This window comes from Notamacropus eugenii, chromosome 2 (genome assembly GCF_028372415.1).
Source record: "Notamacropus eugenii isolate mMacEug1 chromosome 2, mMacEug1.pri_v2, whole genome shotgun sequence".
Classification (NCBI taxonomy): Eukaryota; Metazoa; Chordata; class Mammalia; order Diprotodontia; family Macropodidae; genus Notamacropus; species Notamacropus eugenii.
This window is the reverse complement of record NC_092873.1, coordinates 458,221,164-458,239,804: the sequence shown is the minus strand read 5'-3', so window position 1 is coordinate 458,239,804 and position 18,641 is coordinate 458,221,164. Positions and strand designations below refer to the sequence as shown.

The 18,641-nt window shown below is 36.5% G+C and overlaps 1 protein-coding gene across 1 annotated transcript; it reads right to left on the bottom strand.

The window, feature by feature from the left end:
* Positions 1–7,812: 7,812 nt before the first annotated feature.
* On the bottom strand, positions 7,813–13,876 carry PTGS2 (prostaglandin-endoperoxide synthase 2). Its single transcript, XM_072648364.1, has 10 exons — positions 13,721–13,876; positions 13,039–13,155; positions 12,800–12,943; positions 12,245–12,388; positions 11,619–11,800; positions 10,543–10,626; positions 10,073–10,319; positions 9,097–9,383; positions 8,449–8,596; positions 7,813–8,337 (listed from the first exon to the last, which is right to left on the bottom strand). Exons 1-10 carry the CDS (start codon positions 13,779–13,781, stop codon positions 7,928–7,930), a joined length of 1,824 nt encoding a protein of 607 aa, XP_072504465.1. The 5' UTR covers positions 13,782–13,876; the 3' UTR covers positions 7,813–7,927.
* Between the last annotated feature and the right edge of the window lie 4,765 nt (positions 13,877–18,641).

The following is an 18,641-nucleotide window of genomic DNA, read 5'->3' as shown; positions in this document are numbered from 1 at the left end:
TGGGATATAACTTTACCAGTGATATTTCTGGGTCAAAGGGTAGGCACATTTTTATAACCCTTTGGATATAGTTCCAAATTGCTCTCCCAAGTGGTTGGATCAGTTCACAACTCCAAAAACAATACATTAATATTTCAATTTTCCCACATCTTCTCCAGCATTTATTATTTTCCTGTTTTGTAATGTCAGGCAATCTGATAGGTCTGATATGGTACCTCAGAGTTGTTTTCATTTACGTTTCTCTAATCAATAGTGATTTAGAGCATTTTTCATAGGACTAGAGATAGCTTTAATTTCTTCCTCTGAAAACTGCCTGTTCATATTCTTTGACCATTTATCAACTGGGGAATGACTTGTATTCTTATAAATTTGACTCAGTTCTCTATACATTTTAGAAATGAAACCTTTATCAGAGACAGTGGTTGGAAAAATTCTTTTCTACTTGCCTTTTAATCTTAGATGCATCGACTTTGTACAAAACCTTTTCAATTTAATGTAATCAAAATTATCCATTTTGCATTTCATAATGTTCTCTAGTTTTTGTTTGTTCATAAAGTCCTCCACTCTCCATAAATTTGACAGGTAAACTGTTCCTTGCTCTCTTAGTTTGCTTATACTATCAGCCTTTATATCTAAATTGTGTACCCATTTGGACTTTATTTTGGTATACAGTGTAAAATGTTGGTCTATGCTCAGTTTCTGCCATGCTTTTTTCCAGTTTTCTCAGCAGTTGTTGTAGAAGCTGGAGTCTTTGGGTTTATCAAATAGTGGATTACTATTGTCATTGACTACTGTGTCTTGTATACCTAATCTATTCCATTGATCTATCCCTCTGTTTATTAGCCAGTATCAAGTAGTTTTGATGATTGCTGCTTTATAATACAATTCAATTTCGGGCATGGCTAAGTCACCTTCCCTAGCAGTTCTTTTCATTAATTCCCTTGATATTCTGGGCCTTTTATTCTTCCAGATGAATTTTGTTATTATGTTTTCTAGCTCTAGAAAATCATTTTTGGTAGTTTGAATGACATGGCACTGAATAAATAAATTAATTTAGGTAGAATTGTCATTTTTATTGTGTGAACTCAGCCCATCTATGAGCAACTGATATTTTTCCAATTATTTAGATCTGACTTTTTTTGTGTGAAAAATGTTGTAATTGTATGCATATAGTTCCTGGGTTTGTCTTGGCAGGTAGACTCTCAAATATTTTATAATGTCTACAGTAACTTTAAATGGAATTTCTCTTTCCATCTCTTGCTGCTAATTTTCTCTTCATTGGTGGTGAATTCATCCTTTTCATTTTTGATACTGGTAATATGATTTTATTTTTTCTTTTTTTTAAATCAAATTAAAGGCTTAACTATTTTATTTTATTTTTTATAAAACTAGCTCTTAGTTGTATTTATTAGTTCAGTAGTTTTCTTAATTTCGATTTTATTTATCTCCCCTTTGGTTTTCAGTATTTCTAATTTGGTATTTAATTTGTTGCTGTTATTGTTCAGTCATTTCAGTGTATTCAACTCCTTGTGATCCCATTTGGGGTTTTCTTGGCAAAGTTACTAGAGTGGTGCGCCAGCTCAGATGAGGAAACTGGTAGTTAGGTGGCACAGTGGTTAGATTACTGTGCTTAGAATCAGAAAGACTTGTCTTTGTGAGTTCAAAATTGACCTCTGAATGTATTCCTAGCATCTAGCTTAGTATCTGAATATAGTATGTGATTGATAATGTGATTTTTATAAGGGCAAATGATTTCCTAATTGCCAAAGCTAATTGTCTTTTCGTCATTCTAGATCTCTCTGCTATATTTGACAATTGTTGAATAAACTCTTCTCTGGTGCACTTCCTCCTTTTTGGAATTTTACTTCACTGTTCTCTCTTGGTTCTCCTTCAACTTGTTCTTAGTCTCCTTTCATGATTCATCAGCCATGTCATACCTCCTCACTGGGAATATTGCTCAAACCTCTGGCCTGGGCCCTTTTACTTTCTGTTTTTAGAGACTCTCAGTTTCCATAGGTTCAGTGATCATCTCTATACTGAAGACATATAGATTTAGGTATCCAATCTGAGATTTAGTCCCACTTCACCAACTGCCTGTCAGACATTTCCAATGGATGTCCCAGAGAAGTCTCAAACTCAACATGTCCGGAACAGAATTCATTCCCTTTTCTTTCCCAACCCCATCCTGATTCCAAACTTTCGTATTTCTATCAGGGGTACCCTTAGATTAGCTGTTACACTCATCACCTCTTTATCACACTTGACCCTTCCCTCTCACTTTCTCTATATATCTGGTCAGTTGCCAAGACTGGCTATTTCTACCTTCAAAACATTTTTCACATTTGATCACTTCTCTCTACTCATAAAACTGCCACCATAGTTCAAGCTCTCATAACCTCTTGCCTAGATTATTTCAACAACCTAATTTGTTTTCCTGATTTACTTCTCCTGCCACGTCTATCTCTCTTCCATAAAGCTGCCAAAGTGACTGTTCTCCCCCTACTCAGCAAACTCTAAAATAAAATACAAACACGTCTGTTTAGTTTTTGAAGCCCTTGACATCTTGGCCCTAGTCTGTCTTTCCAGCTTCATTGGATGTTGCTTCTCTGTATTTATACAGCTTGGTTAAGCTGACCTTCTCTGTATTGCTTACACAGAGCACTCCATCTCACCGTCTATGCCTTTGCAGTGCCTGTCCCACTTGCCTAGAATGTACTTTCTCATCACCATCTCATTGACTATTTTTCCTTCTTTAAGATACAGATCTAGCACCAACTTCTACATGAAATTTTTCCTAATCCTCAACTGTTAGTGCCCGCTCTTTCTTATTATCTTGTGTTTATTCCATTTATATTTATTCTATATATTTTCATATATCTCCACTGGAATTTAAGCTCCTTGTGAGTAGCAATTATTTCATTTTTTTGTGTGTCTCCACCGCCTGACATATAAAGATACTTAGTAAATGCTTGTTGATTGATCAGTAATTGAAAGTTGGGCCCAGAGTTGGAAAAGAGGAAAGCAGAGTCTATTGTTTTCTGATAATTGCAAGACTCCTTGAGGTGATTCCAATCTTTACAAGAAAACAAAGACTACCTCCCCCTTTCAAACACCAGCATTCTACTGGTTTTACTGCATTTCGTTAAGACCAGGAAAATAATAGTCTCCAAGGGCAATGGGCAGACAAAGATGCCATTAAGTAAATATAAGAAAATGTAAGTTTTTCCTCTCACTTCAGATTAATGCAACCATAACATCAATCAATCAACAGTACCAGAATATAATCACATAGTGCAGAGTAGGTGCCAAAGAATTTTCCTAGAACTCCATAACAATGTAGTGTTATATGATGAAGTTTTAATGTATAAATAATATTTGTCAATGCCCATATTCCTTTATCAGGTATAAATGCCTTAAGTTAAGGAAGAAAAAAGTGTTTGCTGAGATAATTAGTTGCCTTCTTTAGGCTATTTTTAAAAACAATGATTTTTTTTTAATATGATAAGTATAAGAATTTAAGGTTCCAATATGGTAGCCCAGAAGTGGCAGAAGAATCAATCAGGTCTTGAACAGGAATTACTAGATGTGTGTGTGTGTGTGTGTGTGTGTGTGTGTGTGTGTGTGTGTGTGTGTGTGTGAATGTGTGAGGGGTTGCTCTTTTCTCTCCTTCCCCACTCCATCCACTATGTCCTTAGGGCTCTTGGACCAACGGGACATAATGCATATGGTTGAGAACAGAGACACACTTTGGGACACAGATAGGTATACAGAGAGATAATCATTTAAATGATAAAGCAGCTTCAAAGAGTGTGACTTCTGTGAACAGGGAACAATGATGCCTGTGGACTTAATAACAGAGTCCAACATGGGAGTCCAATTTAGAAGTCCATCCAATAGAGATGTTGTGCCTACAGGGAGGTATGTGAGTACCTTTATGAAAAAAAGGACTTCCAGGTATATCAGTACCAGAAGTAGTGGGCCACCCTTTTTCACATGTATATCCTCCAGGTGTATTTCTCTGACAAAACACTTTAAGTTTGAGCCCACGCTTCCCATGGATACTGTGTGTATTTGCGAAAGGGTGAGTCCCAGGCTTTTGGTAGGAATGTTTGCATCATTTTTAATATATTATTATGCCATCTTAATAAAACACCTTTATTAAGCTGATTAAGCCTACCAGCATGCTATATTAGAAGCACATTGATGGGGGCCTATGTGTTGCATTAGCAGGAGTAGCCATATATAGGGATACTCCTAAAAACCTGGGTAGTCACCCCTCTGGGATGTACAAATTGAGTACAAATTGGTGGAATAGACTGGATGAGGGCTAAAATAGGAAAGGCAGTTACATGACAAAGGTGAAGGATCATACATAGACAGCCAAAGTAACATCCTCTTAAGTCAAGTGGAACAGAGAAGACTTCCATCATATTAGATGTACATGGTGAATTTATGTGAGGACAGGTACAAAAGTCTCTCAAGATGGCCAAGTAAGGATGATTTGCAATCAGCATTGAAAGGAACTTTCCAATCAAAAAGACAGATTCATTTGAGTATGTATAAAAGAAAAATATGGAAAACATGTTGGTAGCCTTGACAGTAATAAGGCAACTGGGAAAGGATGCTCATTTGGGAGAAGTGAATGGGCTAGGAAAAAGATGAGCTCAGTTTCAACACATTATTTTAGGTGCCTATCTTTCTGTAATCTTTCCTTGGTTCTTTCAGGAGAAGGTGAGGTATTCAAGGGCAGAGAGTATCTTCATTTTTGTCTTTTCATCTGAAGCAAATCAAGATAAGTCAAATCAAATTGAATTGACTTAGCTACTTGGAAAATGGCGAGGGTAAAGAGGAAGATAGTTCTGAGGAGCTGCTCCTATGTCAGTATAATATTTAGTTCAGAAAGGATTCTACAAGGTCCTTTCTGAGTATGAACAAAGAGTATGAGACTAATGAAATGATCAAGTCTATATGTGACCAAGAGCTGTCCAATTATTTCACAGGTAACTAGCACTGCAGAGATTGAATTATTTTTTAGTGTAGCATGAGATTTTTCATGTTGTAAAAGGTGTTAATCCTACTTACAATAGGATGTTTTCTCCAGTCTGTGTTAAATAACATCAGAGATACAAAGAGGTATTTATGATTTTTTTTTAATTTATGAAACACATTTAAAATTTTTTAAATAATATAAAAATAAAGACACATTTCAAAGTTTTTTTCAAATAAGTTAATTTAAATATACATTTTTTTAATTCACAGAAACAATTGATGCATATCTCCAAAGTACCAACTCCAGTCAGGAAGTTGGTATAAAAACAGTTTAACAGTCAAGTTTCTTGAAAAAGGCAATTCTACAAGTCATTGCTAAATTTGCCTATTTCTAGTTTAAAACATCAACAAAACCCAAAAAAAATAATCCTAAACAAAACCCTTATAAAACCCCTGAGTTTTTCCCCTTCTGTGAAAGTTGTTCCCTACTTTCCCAGTTCCCCAAAGACATAAAGAATATTGTTTTACTTATTATCACAAACACTAATTCTAGCTGTTACCAGAATTTGTTTTGAAAAATATTAGCACTAAGCATTCACAATTACACATTACAGCATTTACTGAAAGAGGTGTAGATCTTGTTTTTGTGGTGCTTAACTGCTACTGTTTCTTTCCTTTAGTCAGTTATATACTCCAATCTTAGCTACCCTAATCAAGGTGAACCTCATTTACATAACAGATGATCTTTCCTGAAAACATGTATGTAAATTGAATCATTTTTTTCAGATATGTATTCTCAAAAAAGAAATTCTGGACCGAAAAAAGCATTAAAATCACATTTAAGAATGAAATTTAAAAATAAAACTAAATGCAATTAAAATCATACTTTAGCAATTTTTAAAGAATCCATAAATTTTAACAGAAAATAACTTTTAACTGAAACAAACATTAACATTACATAAGTAAAATACAGTATTACCTACTAGTGAAATGTAGACAGAAGGGAGACATTTCACTAGAGGTGAATTCAGTACTTTGAAAATACAGTCTGAGTTGGTTACTTTGATTGTCTCTTCTTATATAGTTCTTTTCCTTTGATTTACTGGCCTTTTCCCAGTTATCACTGGTCCTGGTGTAAAGGTTTGGCATAAAGACAATTCTGTGTCCTTATACTTATAGTATTGCTAGGACATTTTATTGCTTTAAAATTCTCCTTCCACCATATGACCCAGTTCTGATTCCCCCCTCCCAGCTCTCACCATCTCAAGCTAAGCTGAGAAGCAATCTGCCATGGGAATTGTTTCTGACTTTACTGAAGTAAATTCCTGAAGATAAAAGCATAAAGAAGGAAAAGAAAGAAGAAAAGAAGGAGTGAAAGAATAAAGAGAAAATTTAGACCAAACAAGACACTGGGAATGTAAAATTAGATGAGGAAGACACGAGAGGAAAGTTACTTTAGCAATATGGCAACAGGAAGGAAGATTACACAAGCCCTACATCTTGCAAATAGCAGGCACTCAATAAAATCTTTGTTCAATGAAAAACTGAACAAAGAAGAAGCAAACATGGCAGATGGTAGGGACATTGAAAGTTGTCCCTGCTGATATGTAAGTCAAAAAGATATGGAAGTAATTAAGAAGATATAATGAATTTGTGAATATCAAATATATTTCTCTTAAGAAGGCTGACCTGTATGGAACATGGACTCCTGACTACTACTATAAGCCAATCTGAGAAAACAAAGTTTTTGTAAAAATGTAACAATAAGATTCTCAGTTTTCTACCTAAATCCAGTTTTGTAACTGCATCCTTGAAAAAATATCTCTGGACCACTCTGAAGCACATGATGCTGTGCTGCCTATTATATACAACCATTAGAAGAAATAATATCCCTGTCTTGCAGGAACTTACTCTAAAACAAACTATAGGAAATTTTCCCATGTATTGCTGGTGTACCTTTTTTTTCTGGTAGTAATATAAAAATGATTGGAGTATTTTTAGATAAAAGATGCTATTTTAAGGCAAGTTGCTCTACCAGTGACTTCAGAAATGATTCTCTGGTTGGCCTTACCATTCTGATATTTCCAAAGGAAGCTACTACCATAGTTTCAAATAGATTCATCTGATATTTTTAAATGACTATTGGCAGTATAATGTAGTGAAAACAATTCAAAATTTCATTATGCACCTTCAGATACCTGAGATTGCACCTTGATTTACACTATGAAGAAATATGAGTTATGTTAGCCAAGAAATTTCAAAAGTTTCCAATTCAGTTATCTTTGTGGTAGTCTAGTGGCATGGTGCACTAGAAAACATGCTAACCTTAGAGTTATAGGATCTGAATTCAAACCCTGGCTCTGTTACTCAGTGTGTGACTGACCTGAGGCCTCAGTTTCCTCCTCCATAAAATGAGGGAACTGAATTAGATGAATCCTGAGGTCCCTCCCTGCTCTACATCCATGAGCCTATGATTTGGTTGCCTAAATATTTTCAGTTCATTACATTTTGTAATGCTTCCATGTGATGCAAATTTATACTTTGAAAACACATTACAGTACTTCTAGTTTCAAAGAGTAAGGTGCTACATACATATGATCTTTTAAGAAGGTAGTGTCATTACTCACAGAGCTTTTCAATATTATAATAGCAATAACAATGACCAAATAAATACTTTACATTTTTTCTTGTTGTAACACAATCTAATTTATCAAAAGCAACAAAAAAGTTGCTCAAACTTAAGAAGGGAATAGTTGTCTTTAAAACATCAACACAAATAAAGCTCCCACTTATATGAATTATTTCTCCAACAGCGGAGTACTTACTACCTTCTGTTACAGAAGATATCAAGTAACATGGGGAGCTTCAGACAGATACTCATAAATAGATAACTTAAAGAAATACTTTACTTAAATAAATAAATATATTCAGTAGGTGTCTATAGTTCAGCTGAACGTTCTTTTAGCATTACTGCGGGATTGATGTCATCTAATCCAGAGTTTGATGAGCTGGCATTAATAGTTGCTGTCTTGGTGAGTTGGGAGTCTTGAACATTGAATGCTGTGAAGGGGCACCCCTTTACATTATTGCAGATTAGTGACTGGATTGAGGCTGTATTGATAATTTCAAAACCTCTGTCTCCACCAAAAGTACTAGGCTTCCAGTACTCAGGGGAACAGATTGGGTTACCCATGAGTCCTTTGAGTGAGAAGGGTGCTCCAAGTTCTACCATGGTCTCTCCAAAGATGGCACCTGGGCGAGGTTTTTCTACTAGAAGAGCAGGATACAACTCCATAGCGTCAATATCACCATAGAGAGCTTTTAGCTCAGCAGCCATTTCTTTCTCTCCTGTAATGATGAAAAAGACTGATTCAACACATGGAAAGCCTCACAGACTAACATTTTATATGTCTGTCTCCACAATTTTTGTCACTTAACATTCCACCACTTTCTTTTTACCTGTCAGTTCTTCAAATGAACTAAAGGGCTTGAGCATGAAGCGTTTTCGGTATTCATTAAGAGATTGGTATTTCATTTGTCTGCTCTGATCAATTGAAGCCATGGCAACTTTCATCACTGCAGATGGAACATTCTTGCCTCCAGCAACCTGTTGAAAAAAAGTAACAATATAAATTAAAATATTAAGTAAATTACAATACAGTTTTGTTTTGAGAATATTCATTATGCACAGTCCTTGAATAAAAGTTGTGTTATTTTCTTTTTCTCAGAAAAAAAACAGGAAAATTTCAGTAGGAGTTTTGCTTTAATCTTACAGGGGCAGCTAAGAATGAATTTAGATGTTTTATACTTATAGAAATGAAATCAGTGTTTAAATTGGTAATGTGTAGTGAGATTAAAATGTTCTTTTTAAAAACTGAAATCTTTGCTAAGGTATGCAAATTTAGGTAGTTGTGATTTTCAGTTCATTTTAGCCTTTTTTGAGACTAAACTCTTTTAGAACTTTTCCTCTGATTTTAGGAAAAGCAGAGTAATCACATAGCAAATGTAATTACTTATTGTTGTCCCCTAAATAATGGGATGTAAGAATAAAGCTATATGTGCATTAGGGATCTTGAAATATACAAAAGTTTTGAATTAGTTCCTTACCCGGCCAGCAATTTGCCTGGAGAATGATTCCACCATATGGGAAATTCCATGTTCCACTAATATAGAGTTGTTGTAGAGGAACTGCTGATAACTGTATTCTTTGTCCTTGATTTGGAAGGTGTCGGGGAGCAGAGGATGCCAGTGATAGAGGGTGTTAAACTCAGCAGCAATTCGGTTTTGGTACTGGAAGCGCTCACTGAATAGCAGTTCTGGGTCAAACTTCAGTTTGAAGTGATAACCACTCAAGTGTTGGACATAATCTTCAATCACAATCTTAATAGTCTCACCTATTTACATAAAACAAAATTAAACCAAAAGGATGAAGTCAAAATACTAAGAGTAAGTGTCTCTGTCTCTCTCTCAGAAAATATCAAAGATCCTTAATCTTAGGAGAAAGTTTTAGGATGGTTTTCATAATGTTTTTTCCCATCTCCTCCATTTGAAATGCCTTATCCCCTTTTACTGAGCAAAATAAAATCGACTCTTTTATTTAATGCAGTGAGAGACAATGAAATAGAGGGGTTAGGTAGCTGGCTATAGAAGATCTGGGTTCAGTTACAGCCTCTGACACAAACTGACAATATGATCCTGGGCAAAATCACTTAACATCTCAGTGTCTGAGGTGACTCTCTATAATACAGGCAAAAGTTGAAGAGCGGCTCATTGGTAGAAGTTCCTTCCAATGTAGAAGACACATTGATAGGAGGAACTTTCTCATTTGGTTCTTTCCTATACCAGCAAAATCATGTCTGGATTGAGAAAAATATTTCATGAATGAGAAGAATGTATTATCATAAGAGAAAAATTCTCAGTGTGTCTATTCCATTTGAATTCATATGGAACATAATAATCTCTTGTAGCCTACCCCTTAATTTTTCAAAATAAGCTGAATATAACAAAGCTTTTCTTTACAGGTAATGAAGCTGATATCAATCATTACTCATCTAAGATGCTATAATGCAAAAATATGACTTACCAATCAGAATCAGCCTGCTAGTCTGAAACAACTGTTCATCATGCCATTCAGGATGCTCCTGTTTAAGGATGTCACACACTCGGTTATGCTCCCGAAGCCATATTGTAGCATACATCATCAAACCTGGAACCAGGCCAAATACTTCTTGCCCAACAGCAAATCTCAGATGCTCAGGGACATGAGGTGGGTAAATCATTTCTACCTGTGTATCTTTCACTAAGGGTGGATATACTTCTCCATCAATTACCTAAAAGGAAGAAAGAAACAAAGAGCAAAAGGTTAGGAAGAAAATGAGTATTTAAAGTTTAAGATTTTATATGTGTGTATACATATATATGCATATATATAATTTATACAGGGAAAATTATTAAGGCTACTAGGAAGTATCATTTTAAAAGATTAATGATATAATAGTGCTAATATAACTCTGATTATTAATATCTAAATTTTATTCTCTAACCAAAACATACCTGATATTTCAATTTTCCATCCTTGAAAAGTCGTAGTTTATGTTGTCTTTCCAAATTTTCTCCATAAATATGATGTAAATCAACCTACAAGAATAATTAGGGGTAAAATTAAATTTGTTGCTGCTTAAGGGATTGCTTCTTGCTTATAATATGTCAGTATTGGGAGTGTTATTAATATATTTTCATGATTGTTAAAGTTGTTATATAGCCATTTAAATTATTACCCATTAGAAAATGTGTATTTTAAAAATTCAATGATCACTTTTCTCATAAGAAATTCATTTTTAATAACTACCTTCTATAATGATACAAGTAAAAATGTTTCACTAGTGATAGCAGAAACTTAGGTCAAATGTGCTTAGTAGTTTTTATTTCTCAAAGATTTATGAACTTATTATTTCATAATTACATAGAATCTGTTAAATAAGTAAAAGAAAAATGCCAATGACAAACTTTTAGAATGACTCTACTAATACTGTCAAAGAGAACTTCTTAATGAGGTCATTTATAGCTGTATCCACATTTCAAATAGAATAGCTATTTTAAAGGATAAGAATTGGGGTACTGAATGCACTTGAAGGCAAGTTTTGGGAAGGACAGATATTTTAAATTGAAGATACAAAGTCTTCAAGGATAAGCCAGAGGAAGTGAGTGCTATGGGCAGATGTAGAAGCCACCAGTAAAAGTTACAGAGTGGCAAATTTAGGATTGATATAAAGAAAAATCCCAAATGAAACCTAACAATCAAAGCTAGCCAAAAATGGAAAGGGCTGCTTTGGTGGGGGATGGAAAAAGGTGTATCCCCCTAAAGTGAGCTTTTCTAAGCAAAAGCTGAAAACCCTTTTTTGGGCATGTTGTAGATGGTGATTGCATGACTGTGCCCCAAAGTGTGAAAAATAGAAAAATTCCACAAAGATGGACATCAAAGGGAGAGATGGAGCAATTATGATAATGGCCACATGCATGAAACACAGTTTATATAAACTTTATACGCCCTTGAAACTGAGATCACATTTTTTTTTTCATCAAATTACTGTGATTTGCTGTTATTTTAACTCTTTGTCCTCTGAACTTACCCCATGTCCTAGTGCTTTTGTGAAGCCTGGGCCTCTGTGATGGTCTGTCTTAAAGAACTGGTGAGTGAAATGTTGGGCGAAAAATGCAAACATCATATTTGTGCCTTGGGGATCAGGAATAAACTTCCTTCTCAGAAGAAATTTTTCCACAACCACTTTGGATTCAGGAAGCTGTTTTTTACCTATAAAATGAAGAAACTTAGTTTATATAATCCCACATTTTTGAGGAAGCAGACTTAAGTTATGTTTCCTATGATACCATTTTCTTTTTGGAGATTAAACTTTGGATAGAAGATTATAGCATAATTTTCAAACTGCATTCATTCTTTTAATCAGTCCCATTAAAATCAGACAAGAATTCCAACTAAGAAGAGTTAAATGGAATATTCACAAAAGTGGAATTTTCCAAAACTTGTTATTTTTCAGTTACACTGAAACTTAATAGGATGGAATGGTTTATGCCAAATGATAATCTGTTATCAACCTACATTTTAGTAAGAATACTAATTGACTAATTGTGAATTGACTAATCTCTTCATAGTATTCCAAAGTCTAATTGTCTAGCTCAAATAAAAATCTCTAAATTCATGATAGCAAATTCATGGACTCAGAGGGTCTTGTCTTACCTTTCACACCCATTGGAGTTGGGCAGTCATCTGCCACTGGGGGAAGAGCTCTAGTGTAGTAAGAGAGGTTAGAAAAGGCTTCCCAACTTTTGTAACCATAGTGAACATTATACGTTGGTGGGCTTTCAATCAGATGTGATCTTGCTGAAATTTAAAGAGAAACTATGTCTTAGACATTTCTACAAGCAGTATTTTAAAACACATGGCTTTTTTTGTTTTATCTACAGAAATAGCAGTATTAATCTAATTCAGAAAAAGAAAACTATCACAAAATGTTAAAACCTGTGACAATTTTAGGTCAAAAGTTTGAATCACTACTTCTAGTAGCAAATGTTAAAATGTACCTTTTAATATAGGGTTTAAAATAAAGGAAGCTGTACTTTTTACAAAACAAATGAGAATAAAACCATTCACTGCTCAACTGACTTATGGGTTCCAGTCATTTTTGCTTTTAAAATTAGGAAGTATATTTTTGGAAACTTTATTTACTAATCCATAATATTTCAGTTTTCTTTGTGGTTGTCTGAGTTCTTAAAGAAAAGCTAGATTACTTACATGTCAACACATATCTCATCACAAAGTTCCGCAAAAAAGGGATATTGTTGATTATATTCCACACTGCCTTGAAGTGGGTGAGAATGTAGTGAACTGTGTCTGGAGTGGGTTTCAGCATCAGTTTTAGCTTTGTCAGAAATGTAGCTGTGACAGTGGGGAAAAAAAGGGACAATTGAATATTTTAGGTTCCTGTCTCTATGAATGATTTCCAAAATATGAAACTTAAGAGGATAACTTACGAGTTGTACAATTTTCTCCATAGAATCCTGTCCTGGTACAGTCACACTGGTATCGATCGATTCCTGTGGTCATACACACACCTCGGTTTTGACATGGATGTGAACAGCAAGGGTTTGCTAAAATGAAAAGAGGATGAATAAATGAACAATACTTTCAACAGCCTCATCTTTACCTTATTCCCTACAGCATATTACAGGTGAATCTCACAATTACAAACATACAGAGGTAGTTGAAGGGAAAATGGCAATTTGCGCCACTTTAAACAGAGAACAGCTAAGTTATTCTTAGATCAATATCTGTATCTATAATAACATCCACTCTGGCGACGGGTGCGGGGGGAGGAGAGAGGGAAATTCATTCCTCAGTTCTTACATATAAATTCTTTCCTTTTTTTCCTCTGCTCATTAGCATCTTAACGGGACTCAAGCGAATTTGGTTGGGTCCGGTAAGCTGGAACTCTTTAAAAAGGAAAATGCCCTGCCCCTATTCATGGGACCTAGTCAAACAGCTGAGACACTTCGTTACATGGTAACATTTTGGCTACCTGGCAGGTACAAATCAATGAGACGTACGATGCGTTCCAGCCCCAAAGCTTCAGGGACCCGAGAACGGGGGAGGGACAGCGGCAACCTGTACTCACCCTGCTCCCCGGGATGCCCAGGGAGCATCTCGGGCACTCACCTGAGTGACTGAGAGTCAGCGCTACAGACGCGAAGGCTAGCAAGCGCAGGATCCTTTTCATCGTCAGGGCAGAGGGCGGAGCGATGGCCAGCGGGGAAAGTCCTCTCTCTTTCAGTTACTCCTGCTCTGGCTCTTGCTCTGGAACTAGTGGGGTGCCGACTGCGTCTCGGTTTTAAGGCAACCCTGGCTCCCCACGTGATGCGATGACTCGGCTTCCGCCAGTTGCGAAAGCATCTCCCTTAGCTCCCTCATAGGTAGGTGGGTGGGGGGCGGTGGGGGTGTTTGCACGTTCCACTCCTCACTTCAAAACCACAGTAATCCACTCCCCATCGCCCCGGACTTCGAGACTGCCTTCCCCCCTCCCCAAATGACTTTTCTCTTTGCCTCCTGGAGGCAAACCTGGCCTCTGCCAGCGGGAACCGGGAAAAGCTACGCACAGCCATCGGCGGGCGACCCAGAGCGCTGTGACCGTGGAGTGAAGGGGCTCCCGAGGGGACTCTAAAGCTTATTCGGGCGTAGTCTCGCATGTCCGCCTGCAGATGTTCTGGAGAGCTGTCCAAGTGCCTGGGACCGCAGCCCGCCGCCCGGGACCGCAGCCCGCAGCCCGGGACCGCAGCCTGGAGGGTTGCTGGGGACTCCCTGCGAGGAGACAGTTTAGAGCTGGGTGGGGGAGGTTGCCCTTTCCCTCGGGAATTGCCTAGTATGTGAGACCCTACCTGTCTGTAATCCATCTTTCTGCAAAAGGCCATCTGCCAAAGATGTAGCATATAAATGTATCGCCTACATTATGTACTCTATTTTTGGCAGCCGGTTAATGGATTTGGATGGTAGTGATGCGGGATGAGAAGTTCTGGGACCCATCAAGGACCAAAGTACAGGACAGGGTCGTCTGGAATGAATTCAGGGACTCGAGCATTCTTGAAGTCATGTTGGCTAGCAGAGCTCCTTAGGGAACTTGCAGCTTAACAGGAATGATGCCGAAGCTTTTATAGGAAAAATAGTGGATTATCTGGCAAATAGGCTAATTGGGTGATAATATACCTTGGTTACAGAACTCATTCACTATTGGAAAAGGGGTGGTGGTCGTTCCTAAGGGGTGTGTTTTTGGTCTGTCTGTAGCAAGATAGCTTTGAGAGTTATCTATAGGTTGACCCATGGATTGTACAGGATAACCGTGGGAATCAGTACTGGAGAATTCTGCTGGTACCAGATAGTCCTGTTTTTACAAGGAAAATTCTGCAGACGTCAGCTTGTTTTTGTAATAGGGAAAGATAGTTTGCCTTACTGTGACCCACTCATGACTTATTGCTAGTCATAGTGTCCATGAGCTGGGGAGAACTGTCAGTGTTTTGAGACTAGGGAGAAATGTGCTCTTGGAAGTGGGGTCCAAGCACAAGCACTCAAGCAGGGTTCATTTTCACAGTGTTATAATATTTTAAACCAGAATACTTTCAGAAAGAAGTATGTATATCATATATATATATATATGTACACACATGTATATGTGTATGTGCTGTGCAAAGAAATCAAACTTTTCCCACTTGTAACAATTTGTAAATATTTATATAAATGAAACATAAATCATTCTAGTTAATTGCGGGTGACAATAAAAGTAATGGATAAGTTCCTGTCATATATCATCAGTAAACTTTATTATGTAGGGCTTCATGCTATGTGATTCTGGCCAAGTCTGGCCAACTTCTCAGTGTTCTAGGTCCAGAAGACTATCAGACTATAGAAGAGAAGTGCTGATCAGCATTGGTAGAGGGAATTTCTTCATGGAAGAATTCCTTGTACCAATGAAATCACAGTTCCTGCAGTCTTTTCTCCTCTTCTCTCCTCTCCTCTCCTCTCCTCCTCTTCCCTCCATTTCTCTGTCCTCCCCTGTCTTTTGCTACACATATGTGCATGTATTATGACTATATGAGATTAAAGAAGTGCAAAGAGAGAGACAGAGAGAGAGAGAGACAGAAAGGGAGAGAAAGAGAGACACAGAGAGAGAGAGAGACAGAAAGGGAGAGAAAGAGAGAGAGAGAGAGAGAGAGAGAGAGAGAGAGAGAGAGAGAGAGAGAGAGAGAGAGAGAGAGCTGTAATTATTTGGCTTTTTACTAGAGGCCCAAGATAGAATTTGAACCCCAGGTCATGATGGAAATCCAGTGTAATAACTGCTGATGGAAATATAATAAATAATCTAGTATAATCTAGATCTAACTTCCTATGAAGTAGGAAAGCTCTTTTGGCAGAGTGTAATACTAGTCAATTAGTCCAGAGGCCAACATCTCATTTAATACTGGAAAATACTTAGTTTTGCATGGCAGGTTTTTCACACACATATACAACACCTTTGGACCTGAAACCTTCAGGTCTTATCTTGATCACACATAGTGCCAAAGACTTGAGACATAGCCATGGTATGTTATCTCTACTGAAAATTTTCAAGGAATTCTTTTGTATATGGGATCTCTTAAGAATTAAATTCCAATAGAATTTTCAGGTGACCCAAGAAGCTAAATACTTTGTTAGGTAGCAGTAGCTCCTTAAATAGTGCGTTAAAGTCAAATTACAGGAAAATGAATTTACTCAAAGATGAATAAGACACAGTACTGACCTCAAAGCATGTAAATCTAGTGGCACTTAACCATACTCTCTTTGTCCCTGCTCTCCCCCCCCCCCTTTTGTTGCTACTCAAAAACCTTTTAATAAAAATATCTTTTTATACCAAAACAAACCCAGGAACTATATGAACATAATTACAAAACACTTTTCATGTAGATAAAGTCAGATCTAAACAATTGGAAAAGCATCAGTTGCTCGTGGGTAGGCTGAGCTCATGTAATAAAAATGACAATTCTACCTAAATTAATTTATTTATTTAGTGCCATACCAATCAAACTACCAGAAAATTATTTTCTAGAACTTAAAAAAATAATAACAAAATTCATCTGGAAGAACAAAAAGTCCAGAATATCAGGGGAATTAATGAAAAGATTTGCTAGGGAAGGTAGCCTACCCATACCAGATCTGAAATTGTATTATAGAGCAGCAATCATCACAACTAGTTGGTATTAATCAAGAAATAGAGAGGTAGACCAATGGAATGGGTTAGATATACAAAACACAGTCGTCAATGACTAGTAATCTACTGTTTGATAAACCTAAAGGCCCCTATTTGACAAAATCTTCTGGGAAAACTGGAAAATAGTGTGGCAGAAACTGGGCACAGACCAGCATCTTACACTGCATGCCAAAATAAAGTCCAAATGGGAACACAATTTAGGTATAAAGACTGACACTATAAGCAAATCAGGAGAGCAAGGAATAGCTTATCTGTCAGATTTATGGAAAATGGAGGAATTTATGACCAAACAAGAGATAGAGAACATTATGAAATGTAAAATGATAATTTTGATTACATTAAATTGAAAAGATTTTGCACAAACAAAGCCAATGCAACCAAGATTAGAAGGGAAGCAGAAAACAGGGAAAGAATTTTTATAACCTGTATTTCTGATAAAGGCCTCATTTCTAAAATATATAGAGAACTGAATCAAATTTATAAGAATATAAGTCATTCCCCAATTGATAAATGGTCGAAGGATATGAACAGGTAGTTTTCAGAGGAAGAAATTAAAGCTATCTATAGTCATATGAAAAAAATGTTCTAAGTCACTATCGTTTAGAGAAATGCAAATCAAAACAACTCTGAGGCACCACATCACACCTATCAGTTTGGCTAATGTGACAAAACAGGGAGATGATAAATGTGGGAGAAGATGTGGGAAAATTGAAACATTAATTCATTGTTGGTGGAGTTGTGAGCTGATCCAATCACTCTGGAGGGCATTTCAGAACTATGCCCAAAGGGCTACAAAAATGTGCGTACCCTTTTTGACCTAGAAATACCACTTCTAGGATTGTATCCCAAAGAGACCATAAAAATGGGAAAAGGACCCACATGTATAAAAATATTTCTAGCAACTCTTTTTATGGTGGTCAAGAACTGGAAATCGAGGGGCAGCCCATCAATTGGGGAATGGTTGAACAGGTTGTCATATATGAATGTAATGGAATACTCTTCTCCTATAAGAAATGATGAACAGGCGGACTTCAGAAAAACCTGGACTTATAGGAACTGATGCAGAGTGAGCAGAACCAAGGGAACAGTGGACACAATAGCCACCATAGTGTTTGATGTTTGACTTTGCTAGACTTGGCTCTTCTCAGCAATGCAAGGACCTGAAACAATTCCAAAAGACTCATGATGGAAAATACCATCCACATCCAGAGAAAGAAATATGGAGTCTGAATGCAGATTGAAGCATACTATTTGATCTTTTTTTGGTTGGTTTTTTCTTTCTCATGGTTCCACTTATTCATTCTAATTCTTCTATACAACATGACTAATGCAAAAATGTGTTTAGTAAGAATGTATATGTAGAGCCTGTATCAGATTGCACACTGTCTTGGGGAAGAGGGAGGGGTGGGAGGCAGAGAAAATTTAAAATTTATGGAAATGAATGGTGAAAACTAAAAATAAATAAATTCATATAATTCATGTAAAAATACCTATTTAGGGGCCAGGAATTACTTTTGTGATAGGAACTATTATTATATTAGTAAAAACCAGAAAAATGAAAAATAGTAAAGAAAAGATTCCTTGAAGGGAAGAGTAGATTTCTTACCAAATCAGAACTCAAAATTTGAAGTCTTTCCAAAGGAAAACCACAGTTAATTAAGTTTTGACTTTTATAAGAAGATAGGTAAGTTCTTGGGAGGGAGGGGGGTGTAAAAAAAAACTCCCAAAGTTTCCAAAATTCATTGGCAAGATAGTGAAACATTTTATGTAGCAAAAATGGAAAAGTACTTCATTGCTGAAAGGGATCATGAGATGACTCAGGAGCATGAAAGCATCATTATGGCT